General features: G+C 34.7%; 1 protein-coding gene across 8 annotated transcripts in view; it reads right to left on the reverse strand.

Annotated features, from left to right (window-relative positions):
• The window catches only part of SGCG (sarcoglycan gamma), a 139,062-nt gene that overhangs the window by 35,685 nt on the left and 86,231 nt on the right, over positions 1-17,146 (reverse strand). For all 8 annotated transcript variants that reach the window (XM_040543991.1, XM_040543996.1, XM_040543995.1 and 5 more), the window contains 2 exons: positions 14,147-14,248; positions 10,853-10,940 (listed from right to left, as the gene is read on the reverse strand). In XM_040543991.1, the coding sequence (XP_040399925.1) occupies positions 10,853-10,940; positions 14,147-14,248 (190 nt within the window). The remainder of the gene's footprint in view (positions 1-10,852; positions 10,941-14,146; positions 14,249-17,146) is intronic.

Consider the following 17,146-nt stretch of genomic DNA (forward strand, 5'->3'; position numbering starts at 1 on the left):
CACATTATTATTAGTAATACTATTATTATTATTATTATTGTTATTATTATTTTCCTGTCTTAATAAACTGTCTTTATCTCAGCTCACAGGCTTCACTTTCCCGTTTCTCTCCCCCATCCCAGAGAGGGAGGGGGGAGGGTGAGCGAACGGCTGTGTGGTGTTTAGCTGCTGCCGGCCAGGTTAAACCACAACACCAGGGTAAACTAAATTCAAGCATATGTTTCATTTATGTTAGAGATGAGACAGCTCATGTGTAGAACAAATTTCAAAAACCAAAAATAGGCTTTTAAAGAAATGGAAATACATTTATATAACCAAAAGTAGCCATTAATTTCTTCCAGTTGTATTTTGCAATACACATGCAGCAGCTATACTGCAATAACACTAATTGTATCATGATTCATTTTCAGCTCATAAACAGCAGCCTAATTCGATATCTGAAACTTTAATATCCTACTTCCTAAATGTATTTTGTTTAGCACCATAGTATCCTAACTACATGTAAGTCAATTAATACTATATAATCGTGTTTCCTGATAAAATCCTACAATTAAAAATGTAACATGACAGAACATAGGTTATAAAGAGCATTTGAACTGTTTTCCCATTTCTGCCAGAGGTGCCACAAGAATTTCCAGGTCAATAGGTTATTCTTGTTAATTAGGATGACTAATATTTGTCCATTGTTTCTTTATACTTCCTCCTTTAACAACGTGCAGTTCTGATGCAGACCTCAGATGTGATCATCACATCACATCACATCACATCACATCACATCACATCACATCACATCACATCACATCATCACATCACAACCTCTTGACACTAAGGATGACAGTTTAAATGATGAAAAATGGTTTTAAAAACAATTGACCTGTTGCCCTTTAATAAATGTATTTCTTCTAAGGCGTGTGATCTTCCAATGTTTCCTGTACTGTTTTGCCATAAATCCCTGCAAATAGGCACACTGCTAAGCAGTATCCCTTTTTGTTTCCCCTCCTCAGTCTTGATTGCCCTAGGTGGCTTTCCACAGAAGCAAAGTCTTTTGTTTAGTGATTCCAGTTCAGTAGTTACTTCCCTTCTACTGCTACCAAATCTTTGAGTTCCAGTCTAATATAAATGTAGGACAAAATGGTGAAGAATCTTTTATTCAAAAGAAGAACCTTTTTGTCAAAAATAGGGTCTGCTATCTAATATGTATACACAAAGACTTAACATCAGTCACATTGGTAACATATAGGCAAAGTCTTCAAATCCTGTTACTTCCGCCAAGTATTAAGCTCTTCTAGTATGTTGTTAGATCTTTCAGAAGAAAAGACTTTTGAACACTGAAGTTATTTAATTTCAGATCTTTTCTTTTCTTAGTCTCTTCTACCATGCATAATTTTTATACCTTATGGCTGTCACCCAGTCTGTATGCTTCACTCTTCTCCTACCACCTAGAACCATTGAAGTTTTGAATATAAGCCAAAATCCTGAGTGCTTTGGGGTATTGCTATACAATTTCATTTTTTAGTTATTTTTATTATATTAAAGCACCTTACTTAAAATAAGTTCTCATTAAAGGTGTATTAAAAATGTAATACTCCTACAGATTCAGTTCTAGTTCTACGAGTAATACAATACCAATAAATGTAAAGCCATTACTTTTAGAAGCATAAAATTAATCAGATTTTCATATGGAATGGTATAGAAGTGCTTGCTGGACTCATTAGAACAAATGCATTATTACAAAGTATATAGAGCATGTTGCATATATATGCTTTATCTCCATACCATACATCCCTCATCACCTTTAAAAACATCTCTGATATATTAATAGAGCACTGTCTGCTCCTCTTTCCTCTTTTTTTTCTTTCTTTTTTTTTTTCTTTTTCTTGGTTCTCCTTTTAAGTAATGGATGCAACAGTCTGCAGGCCAAAGTAAAGATGCATTATTGTCAGCACTTCTTAGACTTTGTTGTTCCCTACAGTTGAACACAAGTCTAGAGATCTTTGAAAATCTAGTACTGAACAATCAATGCAGACACTGATCATAAATTACACCAGCAACCCAATCTTGTATTAGGTGTTTAGGTGGCAATGCTTTTCACAGAATCACAGAATTGTAGGGGTTGGAAGGGTCCTCAAGAGATCATTGGGTCCAACCCCCCTGCCAAAGCAGGTTCCCTAGAGCAGGTTGCCCAGGTAGGTGTCCAGACGGGCCTTGAACATCTCCAGAGAAGGAGACTCCACAACCTCCCTGGCAGCCTGTCCCAGTGCTCCATCACCCTCACCGTGAAGAAGTTCTTTCGCATATTGGTGTGGAACTTCCTTTGATCCATTTTGTGGCCATTGCCCCTTGTCCTGTCCCCACAAACCACTGAAAAGAGGTTGACCAAATACCTCCAACTCCCACACTTAAGATATTTGTAAACATTGACAAGATCCCCTCTCAGTCTTCTTTTCTTCAGGCTGAACAGACCCAGGTCCCTCAGTCTTTTCTCATAGGGAAGATGCTCCAGGCTCCGTATTATCTTTGTGGCCCTCCACTGGACTCTTTCCAGGAGTTCCCTGTCTTTTTTGTACTGGGGAGCCCAGAACTGGACACAGTACTCCAGGTGAGGCCTGACCAGGGCAGAGTAGAGGGGGAGAATCACCTCCCTTGACCTGCTGGCCACACTCTTTTTAATGTATGCCAGGATCCCATTGGCCTTCTTGGCCATGAGGGCACACTGCTGGCTCATGGTCAACCTGTCATCCACTCTCTGTATGATTTTGCTACCTAAATGTTTTTATACATCTGAGCATTATCTTTATAAAATAGTATCTATAAATATTAAAAAATAAAAACATGAAGTGCTTGATTTTAAAATTGATTATTGCTTGTAGAAACCATGGCAGGAATAGACAATCATGTTCCTCACACAGTTGCTTGACCAACTATGCTATGCTATTGCTATGGTGTCACCCTTTCTGAGCCTCTCATTCCTCAGTGAATACTTTATCCTACTTTACAAAGAATACTTGATAGTTTAATTTTAGTAAGTCCTTCATTCTTTAATGCTATTAAAGAATACTTTATCTTCTGTTTAATGGATTATCGTATTACCTCTTCTTACTCTAATTATTATTTTTTTTTTTTAAAAAGAAGATATGGGTTTATTTTCATAAGATCAATCCCAGCCCTCCATTTTAGGAACATTTTATGAATGCCTACTGCATCTGGGCAGAAGACTCAATGTGAAACCAGTTAAACAGGTGGGACATGACTCAGTTGCCTAAGAACAGCTGTTTTGTGCCATTATGTATACTTTGGTGCCTAGTCTTCAGCTTATTTTAGCTGCCCTGAAGCATCTAAGACTAGAAGGGCTTGGAGATCTGTCTTGGGATCAGTAAGTGACCTGAGCCCTTGAAGAGTTCCAGCCGAAGACCAGGCAGGACAGAACCACAGAAGAATCTGTCAGAAGGCACCTCTGGAGGTCACCTCACACAACTGCCTACCAACAGCAGGACCAGCTCGGTTGGAAGTTAGCTGAAGGTGCTCAGGGTCTTTTTCAGGTGGAATTATAACACCTTCAAGTAAGGGGAGTCAGCAGCCTCCCCCAGCAACCTGTTCCAGTGCTTAGCCATTTTAAAAGTGGTATTTCCCCCACTTGCATCCAGTTACATTTTGCCATGTTGCAACTGTCACCTCTTGCCATTTTTCTGTACATTTTTCTGTGTGTTTCTGAGAAGAATACAGCTTCACCCTAGCCCTCCACTAGGGAGAAGCAGGCAGCAATGAGAAGCCTGCCTTAAGCCCTCTTTTCTGTAGCTTAAAAAATGCACCCTCTTCAGCCTCTTATATTTCATGTGCTCCCAATGCCTGACCATATTAATGACTCCTCGTGGGAGTCTCCCCAGTTGGCTGATAGCTCTGTCGCATTGGAGGGGGTGAATTTTAATGCCATATTCCAGCTGTAACACATGTAAACTCCCAGGAGTGGGAAAATGCAGCCCAGTATGCTATTAGCCCTTATTGCCACAAGGGCACGCTGCAGATACATGCTCAAGTAGTTCACCAGGATGGGAGGGTTCTTTTCCTACAGACCTGCTGCAGAAAGATAAAGAACTGGCTCCTTTTTTTTTTTTTTTTTTTTTTTTTTTTTTGCCGCTAACTGACATCCAGAGTCGAGTTAGCTTTAAGAAGAAAGTAGTTATACTTTATATGAATAGCTTAGATGTACTTAATTATCCAAATTCTATAATAGATTTTAGTCACAATAAATGTCATTCATTTTAAGTTAACCTTTATGAAGTCGTCTTGTGTTAACCAATTTCAATAATTCATTCTTTACTTTATTAAAGGAAGAAGGTACAAGAACTAATTCCTTACTTTTAGCGTTATTAGCTTCAAGTTTTCCTCCCAAGATTTGTGTTAATGCTCACTATAAAATATGAACCAAAATGCGTTGTTTGGGATTGTAAATTTACTGAAGACTGCAAAAGTTGAGAACGATATTAAATATTTTATAATTCCTTTTTCTTCAACTATTTTGAATTCCTTACTCCCATTGAAATAAAGGGGTTAGTGGATGGGAGAGCTACTCAGATGAGTAATTGCACTCTGGTAAGAGCTTGGTATCCACTACCTAGTTCTTTTTCCAGATAATATTTCACATAAAAATGATTTCCCAGATGTTAGCTTCTTTTCAGAGTTAAGCCATGTTGACTTACGTGCATACTACTTTTCTCTTCTAGACACAACTAAAACAGAAGTGACAGCACAGGACTCAAATCCCCTTGGACAGGTGAAGTTTCTCCTTTAAGGTGATATTGGCATATTTAAGCAAGTTAGCAATGCACCTAACTACCTGATTAATTTGTAGATGACTTTTATAGTCTGCTCTAAGTCAGCATTGCTGACTCTGAACATCATCACATATTTCTTTATAAAGGCTATCACATTTGGGACCAACATGTGAATCTGCTATGGTAAGCACCTTACTATACATAGTACATAGGATCTATCAATGGTATTTTTGGCAGAAGAGGATATTGTTCATTTGAGTTTAAATATTAAACTGTGGCTCTGATGAGCAAATTTATATTTTCACAAATAAGTTTTCATGGAGATATGATTAGCTAACTATACCTTAAATGTATATTGATTACCACTTAGTATTTCCTGTTATTTTAAAAATACTTTTCAAAGTTAAACCCATTTAAACACACAGTGTTGTCACAAATGTCTAACAGCATATGCATTTAATACAGAACAGAAATGCATCTGCCATGGATTAAAACAGGAAATTAGAAAAAAAAATTAGCAGCCACCTGTCATTGACTAAATTTTGCCTGATCTGAGTCAACTAAGCTTTACTTTTAAACAAAACTAGAATGTATGCCTTGATATGATCAGATTCATTGGCAGCTAAACTCTTATACCCCTGGGGGTAAAAATCCCTACTTTCATCCTTTTGGAACAAATAATGTAAGTTCTTGATCATAGGAAGACTTAATCACCTCAAAAATACTTCAGTTAAATTTGCAATTTATCTTTCTATTAATTACTCCTATGTTGTATCTTTCTTTCTTATAACCCAGCTAGACAGCAATTAAAGTTGTGCAAATAATCATCTTCCTGCAGTACAAAGATCTTCAAGAAATATGTTCCGGCTTTTATCTTAAAGATAAGTAAGAACTTATTTGGACAAAAATGAAGTTTTTAATGAAAGCCTTCTGGGAAAAGTAAAGAAGGAAAAGATAAATGATTTTACAATGTTATTAAGTCAAGTTTATAAAACTGGCTTCAGGGTTTTCCCTGTAAAAACACCACCAAACTCTTCTTACATACATCATGCTTCATTAACACTGTTTTCTTCCTATTATGTCTCTAATGAAAAAAATACCATCACTTGAGAATGAAATATCAAAATGCTGATAAGAAGAACAGTAATGGCTTGACATTGGAAAGTAGTAGTTTACAGATGGCAATTAATGCTAATGAAGAAATATATTAGGTACTGACACTTATCTGCTTCCTCAGAATGTTGCTCCTCTCTCAAAAAAAAAAAGGGGGTGAGATGGCTCTCATTTAAGAGCTCCTTAGATTAATGTGATGGACATGAAAATAGTCTATAGGCAGAATTTTTACTGTAATTCTGTTTTCAGACTGTATAAACCATTTTGGCTTTTACCACATTCCCATGCTTTCTGAGTGGTGCTGATTTCATGTTTCAAAGTGCAGAACAGCTTCAAAACACAGATATCTAAATAAATTTCCTTTAGTTTAAATACTTTAAAGTGAACTCCTCACCTGAAGCTACTGATGTCACCGTTACTTGGTGTAAATAATTGAACTAGGAGGAGGACCAGTAGTCCACTGTACTCGAACCTGTTCTCACAGACCCCGAAAGACTTTGGAAACTCCTTTCCTTTGTGTCATTAACCCTGAAAAAGGCCATCAAAATTCACAGTCTTTTGGAGCTTGAAGCCCCCTTATATGATACTTGAAAAATAGATCTTTTCAAAAACTGGCCATATTTTAATTAAAGATGAGTTGGAAAGCATGCTGCTCTTCCGCCACTTTCTTAATATTCAGTTCCTAATATATTGCAATACCACTGCAAAATTATGACTATTGTATTCATCTGCTAGTAGGCTGTATATGTAAGCACATCTTTACTTAACTGCAGCATCATTTGCTATTTGATACAAATGTTGCTCTTAAATACTTGATAATCAATTCTATAGTCTATACATTCTTAAATATATATTATACATGCTAAAATTCATTATTGAAATAGTTTGCTAATTTTTTACACTATGTTGCTTTATTATAAATAAGGATTTTGATAGAATCAAAGGTGCTACATTTCTTTTTTATTTTAGGATTGAATAAGGCTTTGAAGTGATAAGAACGGAGGTCTTAGAGATAGATGATGGTTAGCAGCCTTCTTCAGCTGCTTTCTTGGATTATCAAAGAAAGTCCAGGATATTTCAGTTTTTAAGGTTGATGAATGAGCTGTGATAATGAGAACTTTTGAAGCTTATTCGTGATGTTAAAGATATCTATACTAATTGAAAAAGTTGCCGTCTATTTTGTGGACATCCTTGACTTGCCTATAAGGCATCTCTCTCTACTGCTTTCTTAATTCGCTCTGACTCTCAACCCTGTACCTTCGCATGTGTGCCTTGCTTAGATTCTTTCTTTGCTCTCTGTTGGTCAACATCTTTATTCTAAGCCCCATTTCTCCCAGAATTGTTCCAAAAGAAATAAAAGAAATAATCTCCCATATTCTCTTAACTAAATGTCCCATTTCCTTTTTTTTTTTTTAATTTAAAAATTAGTTTTTCTATTCTTTCTCTTTCTTTCCTTCTTTCTTTCTTTCCTTTTCTTTCTTTCTTTCTTTCTTTCTTTCTTTCTTTCTTTCTTTCTTTCTTTCTTTCTTTCATTTCTTTCTTTCTCTTTCTTTCTCTCTCATTCTCTCTCTCTTTCTCTCTTTCTCTCTCTCTCTTTCTCTCTTTCTTTCTCTCTGTCTCTTTCTTTCTTTCTTTCTCTTCTTTTCTTCCTTTCTTATTACTTACTCCGATTAATATGAGTTTCTTGGTCAGATATGAGTTTTAAATGATTTTAATGACTACCTCAGACAAAATGGGTATCTCTGCCATACAGAGATGCCGAAGACAAAAAAGAGTAAAGCACAGAAGTGGTGATTTTTTTTAGTTATGATACCTATTGCTTTGAAAGTATTCTTTTCTTGACAGGCAGTTAAACGTATTTGCATTCATAGAGGCTTCTGAAAGCAGTGCAATTATGGAACACAGTCCAAAACACAGCAAGTTCTACATACAGCGCTTATAAAGAACTATAATGTTCACAAAACTTCTGCAAGAGGTATGTCATGCAGGTAAACTTAAGAGCATGTAGCAACTTTAAAACAAGAGCGCTAATGGTAAAAGTTGCTCACATTTGAAGTTATTTTAGTATGGCTGTAATTCATGAGAGAAACCTTCTTCATTCTTGAGTAACACGTCTGTTATCCTCATGTGAGGAATTCCATAGAAACTCCTCAAGTGAAGACTTTTTTCACATCCCTCTTGCGAATTACTTCTATTGAAGACTGGGTATTTGAATTGCTCTTAATAAGTTATTAAAATATTTTAACAGATCATTTGAATCACAATCTTCTGTGAGTTAAAAGGTGTTTTCATGATGATCTTATGAGTGACACTATATTATATTGTCATCTTTGGAATAATCTCTAATTTATCTATATAACCACATCACAATGGCAAATATTCATATTTATAAGATGAACTAAGTGTTAAGAGATAATTCCAGCATGCTGGCAACTGTGAAAGGCGTTAATTATTAGCAATGTCTTGTGTATATGAAGTAAATTACCCACACACCTATTATTCACTCTTCTTATAAGGCAACATCATCCTGCATGTATTTTGATGAGCTAATGACAATGACTAAAAATATCAAGCTACTTATAGATGGTCATTTACTCCAATAAACTGTCACTTGCCCCAGTCACTGTTGCTTGACCATATCATTAGGTACTAACAGAGTTCTTTACTACATTAATTTTTACTGGTCTTTCAACACTTTATCAGTCTAAAATTAGTACTGTTTAATATTAGTAATATTTCATGTTAGTATTTACAATGCTACCAGTTATCCCAGACACCAATTATTAATGACTTGAATAAACAGAATTGGCAGTCAAACAGATTACTTAGACATGAATACATTTCAAGTAATATGTAAATACATTTTCAGCACTTACTCTTGATATAGTTCTGATTTTCCCATGCTCAAATCATTATCACACCCTCTTAAATATTTTTTATAGTAGCTTTGAAAAGAGCAAGCCAAAGTGCTGTCAGAACTTCCCCGCTTCAGTGTTGAATCTGAATTGCTTTAAAACACAGACCACTTTTAAGAGGTTTGAGATGCAGGTCTTTCACTCTAAACTCTCCTCCTTCCTCATGGTTTCCTCATATATTGCCTAAGCCAGATAAAGCCTGTCTGGACAGCATGAAGTATTGGGCTTTCCTTTGGGAATGGGTGATAGAGGCTGGAGATCATAACATGTAACAACACTGACTTGCACATTAATGGGAATGAGGCTGGAAGAACCAGGTGATTAAAATCAGAGAAACAGAATTAAACTGCCATTAAGGAGGGAAAATACTAAATATGGAAAGCACTTGCCATAAATCAGTCACTATGGCCAAGCCTGTTTCTATCCAGTAGAACACTCCCCTCTAAATACCACAGTCCCTATATGATATTGGTTCATATTGACCCTTCCCAGTCAATCAGGTCTTTGGTTTACAAGTGCTCTTTGATCAGATGTCTCTAACTCTACAGAACAGATATATTTAACTTTCTGTGTATTTAAGAAGGTACATTCCCGTGCGTTCTCCATACTGTTCTTTGTTAATGGTCTCAGAAGAAAGCCTGTGTGGTGACTGGGAAGGGAAAAAGAGGAAATTAAAAGAGAGAGGTCTGAGATTTTTTTTTTTTTTTGGCTGGCACATTAGTTAAAATACCCCTCCTTTCAGTAAAATATATAATTTAACTACTCAGCACTGCAGCCTCTTCAATAAGGAGAAAGATACACTATGGATGACTATCTCAGACTGAGATCATTTAAGGACGTCATTTACAGTACAGGTGCCAAACTCCAAATGTGCAATGCAGCTACAACAGTCTTCAGTGCCTTGATTCCGCTCCCCCCCCCCCCCCCCCCCGCCCCCCCCGAGTGTTTCTTAATTCTTCACGCAGAAACATCTGTCTGAGAAGTGATGCACCTTCCTCCTGCCAGTAGTATGTCATGTTTCTGGCTTGAAATATAGAGGTGCCTTATTTCCTTAGGGACATAATCCCATAAGCGCATTGTGAGTACACTAAAATACGATAACAGAGTTGAGTTCAGCAGAAATCTGAGCATTTTTTTCACTTTCATGCAAAAGCACCAGTTAATGATGGGGTCACTCATTTGACAAGTGTCTAAACTCAATTCAGGGCCCAGTGTTCATGAACATATGTGTAGCACACCTTTCATATTAGCAGTTCTAGGTCATGCAGGCTGGACACAGCCTGTCAAACAATTCATCAGGCTTTCGGGCTACTGGCTGACATGATTTTACCTTTAAGTTTCTCAAATTGGGCAGGAGTCAGGTTGGACAAATTAATGTGGTGATAAATGATCTGTTCTGTGGTCCACCCTTCCCAAAGGGCCTCCTGAGAACTTCTCATCAGGCAGGATGGGGACCTGACCACAGCACAAGAGTATATCAAGTCCCATGATGGGAATCCACAGACAAAATCAATAGCATATGTTACACAACATGGAAATTTTAACCATGTAATATGTACTGTTTTGGTCATGTGGTCACTGTATGGTTACTTATTGCAAAGTAGCTTAATGGCTGTATCAATAATATGAAACCAGAAGTACTGTACATTTCATACCCTTCATTATTATCACAATGAGATATGAGTTCCACTACTGTGATTTGATAAATATTTATGAGCATTTTTAAGAGGAATGATTCAGATCCTTATAATTAGCTTGAATGACCAAAAAAAAAAAAAAAAGAAAGAAAACATTTAAAGGCCAAATTGGGATTAATTAGTGACCTTTCCTGCATAACTCTGCAATAAAGAAGTGCTTTAAATATTTACGTAATTAATGCTTAAGTGAGAAATGGAAATACACTGTTGCTACTTATTAAGTGGCAGCTGGACTATCTAAACGTGGCCATAACAGTATAAAAAAATCACATTTAACTTTTTGTATTCTCCAAGCTCCTTAGAAATATTTATTAAATCCAACAACAGTGAACAAGGAAATATTACTTAGACTTACCCACGTTTAATCTGCCTGTAACTTCTCCATTTGAATTGCGAGCATTCACAGTCACATTGTGAGTAGACTGGAGAAGTAGTGATGAGTCCTGAAGTATGGAGAAAAAACAGTAGATTCAGTTGAATACTTAGAACTGTAAACAATTTTCAAACTTTGGTCTGGGGTATATATTAACTCAGTCATTGAAAGAGCTTTGCAGTTACAAAACCATCCACAGATGTCATCACATAATTTGGGCAAATACCTTTGATTATTTCAAGTATATCAGATTTAAAATAAGAAACCAATAAGAAAATTTAAAGAAAATTTAAAGAAATTTAAAAGAAATTTAAAGAAAATTTAAAATAAGAAACCAATTATAGAGAATATTTCAAGTGGCCAAAATCTATGGTACTGGCCCACTGAATATGGTTGTTAACATTTTATCTTTTAAAAAGAAAAATGTTTAAGTATTAGATTTACTACTTTTCTATACATAAGTTGAGACTTCCTACAAGGCAACGGCCAAATTATCAGGAAATATGTGATACGAAGAGGGTATTAGAAAGCTGTCTGTTTGTGACCTCAAAGGGGATCCTCATCCCTAGATAAATAGTTTCTAATTATTGGAATACTGTAAAATATCAGTCTCTTTCAAATATATTGCTTCTGGTACCTCTTCTGGACTGAAGCCAGCATGTTGAAAGGCTAATCCCTGAAAATCACTCCCAAGTCACGTCCGTATTGTAATCTAATATACGAGTTAACCTGAGAATTTTGAATACATTTTATACAAAGATTTTTGCTATAAACACATTCCTAGAAACTGTGGTAAAAGCAATACACAGTTTGGAATATGACTTACACATTTTTATTAAAATGGATGTCTTACAAGTAGAAAGATAGGCTATCTCAAAAGAAGTCACTAAATGAGCAACATAAATGAATCTCATTTTATAAATTATATCAGCAATTATAAATTGTTATTGTTGACTTATAACAGTCAAAGAAGATCAGGTAAATATATTACATTTAAGTGCATGTTCTAAATGACCCACAAATCTGGGCATCTCTGGTAAACTTATTTTGACTGCTCTTGGTTGATTTCAAAAATATTTTACTAATTTGTAATGTTGATTTTAAGTGTGAATAAACTATATTCTAAGCCTGTAGCTGCCACACATGTTGTCGACTGATTAAAACCTAGTAACATATTTATAAATGCTATAGTTTTATCTTGTTATGAATATAAATAAGCTAAAATGCAATGGTATTGCCCATAACTCTGTGTTGGCATAACAAAGGCATAAACTTGTAATAGGCTCCAGAGATGATGCACAGCAAGTAGATTTTCTGCTACATATTTTCTTAGCACTTTGGAGGCCTCATTAGGTGAGAAAAGCTGTTAGGAGACTGCAAGCAGAAAACACTTAAGGCAAGGAAGAAAGCTGCTGTGATAGCCCAGTTCTCTAACAGGCAAACTTAGAAAAAGAAGTCATAACAAATAAGCAATTTTATGAGAGTAAATATATAGAATGACACTCAGGAGATCAAGCTACAGGCAATTAAGCCTCTCCAGAGGCTTATATTCAATAGAGTTCAAATGTTTCAAAAACAAGCACGGAAACAAACAAAACCCTGATGAATGATCAGTTCATAGGGGGCAGAGCCATCCAGCAGCCTCAAGGTTCTAATTAATACATGCTACTAATGATCACAATGGGTCATTAGATAGATGGGCGTATATTAGATGCCACCACACATCTTCCTTTCTATATGGTACTAAATGTATTAAGAGGAATATTAAAAATAGTACAAAGGGTGGCTGAACACTGCATACCTATTCTTCTGGGCAGAGTGAGTTCCTAAGTATTAGCTATGTCGGTTTTAAAAAGTTACATGTTTTATCAGATAAAAAACCTCAAGAGAAATTCATTTAAGCACATAAATACTGTTTGCACTGCCTATGGGGCAGAAAAGAACACAGCGTAAGAAACAAAATGAAAATACAGTTTTAGTAACAGCATCTCTCTGTCTAAATAAGAGCTGTTCCTGCTACTGGAAAAAAATATTGCAGAAAGAAAGAAAAAGAAAGGCTTAATAGAGAGAAAGTATATTGGCATTGCTTGAATTTCAGTCATCGAGCATTTTAATGACCTCATCCTAAAACATATGTCAACCATGTTATCTGATAAAATTATTTACCTTTTCTTTTGCCATAGCAATACAAATGCTAACTTTTTCCTTAGTTTCAGAAAAGTCTAATACCTGGCTATTCTTTCTAATGAAGTAGTAAGGATGATTATGAAGTAATGAAAGAGTCAAAGTTGGCTTTTACTCTCATTGAGTAGTGCTTCATCCTGTGAAATGTCCAACTGGTTGATGATACTGCTCATAAACTATATTGTGAGTTTGGATGACAGAAGATAGTTCCAAAAAGTAAATTTTTTTTGTTGACAAGAAACAGATATTGCTCTACAAAAAAAATCCACCTGTTTCAGAATTCACCTGCATAATTCAAAACCAATTCAGATTCTATCTTCATCAAAACTCAGTACTTTAATAGAAATCTTCCATACTATACCCATTCTTACTGTTGTTTTGAAGTTAAACTGCTTATGAAATACTTCCTTTGACCATTTTTTTTTAACCTCAATAATACTAATAAAATTTTTGGTCTATATAAATAAGATTCAATCTGAAATATTTCCATTTAGTCTTGTTTTTTTTCTATACACATATATAAAAGTGTCATGCATTTAATTCTGGTGTCCTAGAGTGACAAAAATTGAACTTAATAGAGAAATCATAACTTTTCCTACAGGATCCACGAATTTTAGAGATATTTATACAGTTCTGTAAGCTAATAAATTTTATAATGTATGAATAAACAAAACAAGCAGTTTCACAGGGAAGCATACATAAAAATACTCTAAATAAAAATAATTAAAAACTTTCTATACATTCTTAAAAGCACTGCTTATGTACATCATCTTTCTTAATTCCTTTTTAAGCAATTTGTAAGCACATGCCTAAAAGAAAAATGTTATAGTATTTGAACATTGACCTAATGACCCTGCTTGTAAAATATTTATTATATTCTTGCATACTTCAATACAATATTTATATACCTACAAAAATATTACACACATGCAAAAATGTGAGTGCATAATATGTATAAAAATACATATCCATATATCTACATTATATATATACATATTTTTTCCCCTGACAGGTGCCTAGACTTAACCTAAATTCAACTGTTCGTAAGTGCATTAATTTTATTTCAGTATTTTTGTAAGATTAATTGCTTACCACTCTAGAATGTATTTCTTTGGCATAAAGAGGGAATAAGAATTCTGATTCCCCTTCCAGACGAAGGCCTTCTTTTGTAACACGTAGATGTCCCATTCCAGTCTGAGAAGAAGCAAGAATTATGTGCATTTTAATATTGTTGCTGTATTTCTTTTGTTCATTTCATAAACTGAAAATGTCCAGAGCCGTCTGCCTAACCTCTATTTATAAAGATACCCACACTAATGCATTTATTTTTTTGAGAATTCCTCACTTATTTCAGGAGCATTTTTCTTTAATAAATTGTAGCTTTCAAGAAACAGTTAGTAGTTTTTTGTTTGTTTGTTTGTTTGTTTGTTTGTTCATTGTTTTTGAGGGGAAAATACGATATTACATTCAGTATCTTAAAAGGAAGTGCATTTGTATTGCTTGTGCTGAAATACCTTTTGTATCTCTAAAAAAACATGAAAAATAGTTTTACACACCAATGCTCAAAAAACAAACCTTATGGTCATATCTCAAGGTTTATTCTATCAGCAGTATACTTCACACAGAATGCAACACTTCTAAGCCTATTGAAGGGACAAAGGGAGATTTATATTTGCTTCCATTTTCAATAATGACTTCCTTCTTTTTAATTAGTTTTTCCTTCTTGGGTTCATTTTTTTCCTCCTCTGATTGTAGGCTCAGGTTCCTCCTCTCACACTCCTCATTCCTTTCTCCGTAGCCTGCTTGCCAGTTTTCGACCTCATTGTTTTAGTCTCTCTCTCACAATTCTAGCCCTGTTCCACCTTCCACACTTTCAACCCATTTTAAATTTTTCTTTCTTTCACCGTTATCACAGCATTGATAATGTGAAAAATGAGTCTGGAAATACTACATTAAGTAAATCAGAGGACTTTTAATCTTCAGCCAAAGGACATTTCTCACAGGTATTTGGATAATTTATAAAGGATTCATCCCCTGAACCACCAATATAAAACTGAGAAAAAAGTTGAAAAAAGTATTACAGCCTTACAGCTCAGCCACAGACAAAATTATTCCAAGTCCAAACTGCCTCAAGGTACAAGAAATAGGTGGGAGAGCTAAATAAAAACAATAAATCCAAAAACTATTTCTGTTCCAAATATTTTTCAGGCTATTCTCCATGTAAGGAGAGAAGAGGTAATAGATGATAGGCCACAGATCAATAACCTATTCAGCTAATTAATTAAAAAAAGCATTTTTTACCACTGGAAAAAATGTAGCTTTAGCTGTAATTATTTTCCAATATGGTATATTCTCTCCAATGAAATGATATATTTTATATATATAACTTCTAACCAGACTACATTAAAAAACTTTTTTTTTTTTTTTTTTTTTTTTTATACAGGCTTAAAGAAAGATGAAGAGAGAAACAAACTTTGCTTAAATTCCGTAAGATGGGAAATCCTCATGTCAGCAGTTCATTCTGCTGGAGAGTACCACTATAATTCCTCCTCGGCATGAATTTATTTAAGGAAAGAGGCTATTTATGGAATCTGTTATTTTGTGTCAAGGATTTTACCGCTTTGAAATACATGGTGTACTGACTTTTCTCAGTACACTAGATATAATTTCTGAACTCTAGACCATTGCAAAGCTTTTTAAAAAGTAGCTAGAATAACTGATACATATCATGAGGCAAAACTAAACTAATACCTGTGATGAGCCCGCTATGTCTTTCTTAATGACGATTCCTAGGCACCACTGAATTATTCAGGTATGTGTTTTTTTAGTGATGACTACAGACTATTTTTTCTAACTTGTAACACAAAACAGAGATCATTTCAACACTATAAAAGCACAAAGGTTTTAAAACAAATAGAGGTTTTAAGACAAACACTTTTGAGAAATATGATAAGAAAAATCAGGATATTCTAAAGAAATACCACTAATAGATGTCTCTCATTTAATTAAATAAATTTAGGATCTGATTATCTGCTCTCATCTCATGCCTTTTCCCATGAGGTGAAAATTGACTGTATTAAGCTTCATTAGTTTTTAACACAGTTTGTGTATTTTTCCTGGAATATATGTAACTAAATAAACAGTATATTATAGATTAAACTAAAAAAAAAAAAAAAAAAAAAAGACATTGAGAAATCTGAAATTCAAGAAGGTAGAGGAAGAAGTAGCAATCAGGGAAAATTATAAACTCCTGGGTGACAATCTCTATACTGACTTTGGCTTTACCAAGAAGAGACAAAAAGTTGCAACTGATGTTGAAAAAGTAAATTTTGCAATTTACTCTGCACACATTTTCTAATGGGCTCAGATTTTTCTCTAATGATTATTCTAAAAATGCTATACAGACAAAAGAATATTTGACATCAAGAATAATATACCACATGGCAAAATTTAACATTTTAATTTATTTATATATTTATGTTCTTATTTTCCCATAAATCCAGTCATATCACTCAAGATTACTTTGTATAAGTACTTTGTATAAGTCCTCAAGTATGTACCATTTTCTTCATCAGATATTTCATTTAGGCATTGGCACAATGCTCACATTCTCACATATTTGAGTAAGAGCCTCATCATCCATTCTCATCATCTGGCCATGGGGAAATTCTATTATTCCCCTTTGACAATAGGTGAATTGAAGTTACACAGAATGTAAAAGAGAGGGATTTAGGATAAACAGGTACCTTAATGTACTGAGATCCAATGATAAGTTCCATAAAAAGGAAGAGTATAATAGCAGCACATTATGTTCTTTGAAAAACCTTTCTGCTTCTTACATTACCACTCAGGAGAAGCCAATTATTATTTACTGAGTATTGTGACTTCCTCAGTGATGAGTAACCTTGATGCTTTCCATTTCAAGGATTTGATTGTGTTCCTATTCAAATCCTTGGATAAAAATATTTTTATTGACGTGAGGAAAAGGTCCAAATGTAAGTTAGATGCAGGCTTTGATACAGTTATACAATAAGCTATTGATTAGGGAAAAATGTGCTTCATTAAACATAGCAGATGTATGGTAAGTCTGGA

Source organism: Cygnus olor, chromosome 1 (assembly GCF_009769625.2).
Source record: "Cygnus olor isolate bCygOlo1 chromosome 1, bCygOlo1.pri.v2, whole genome shotgun sequence".
NCBI classification, from domain to species: domain Eukaryota; kingdom Metazoa; phylum Chordata; class Aves; order Anseriformes; family Anatidae; genus Cygnus; species Cygnus olor.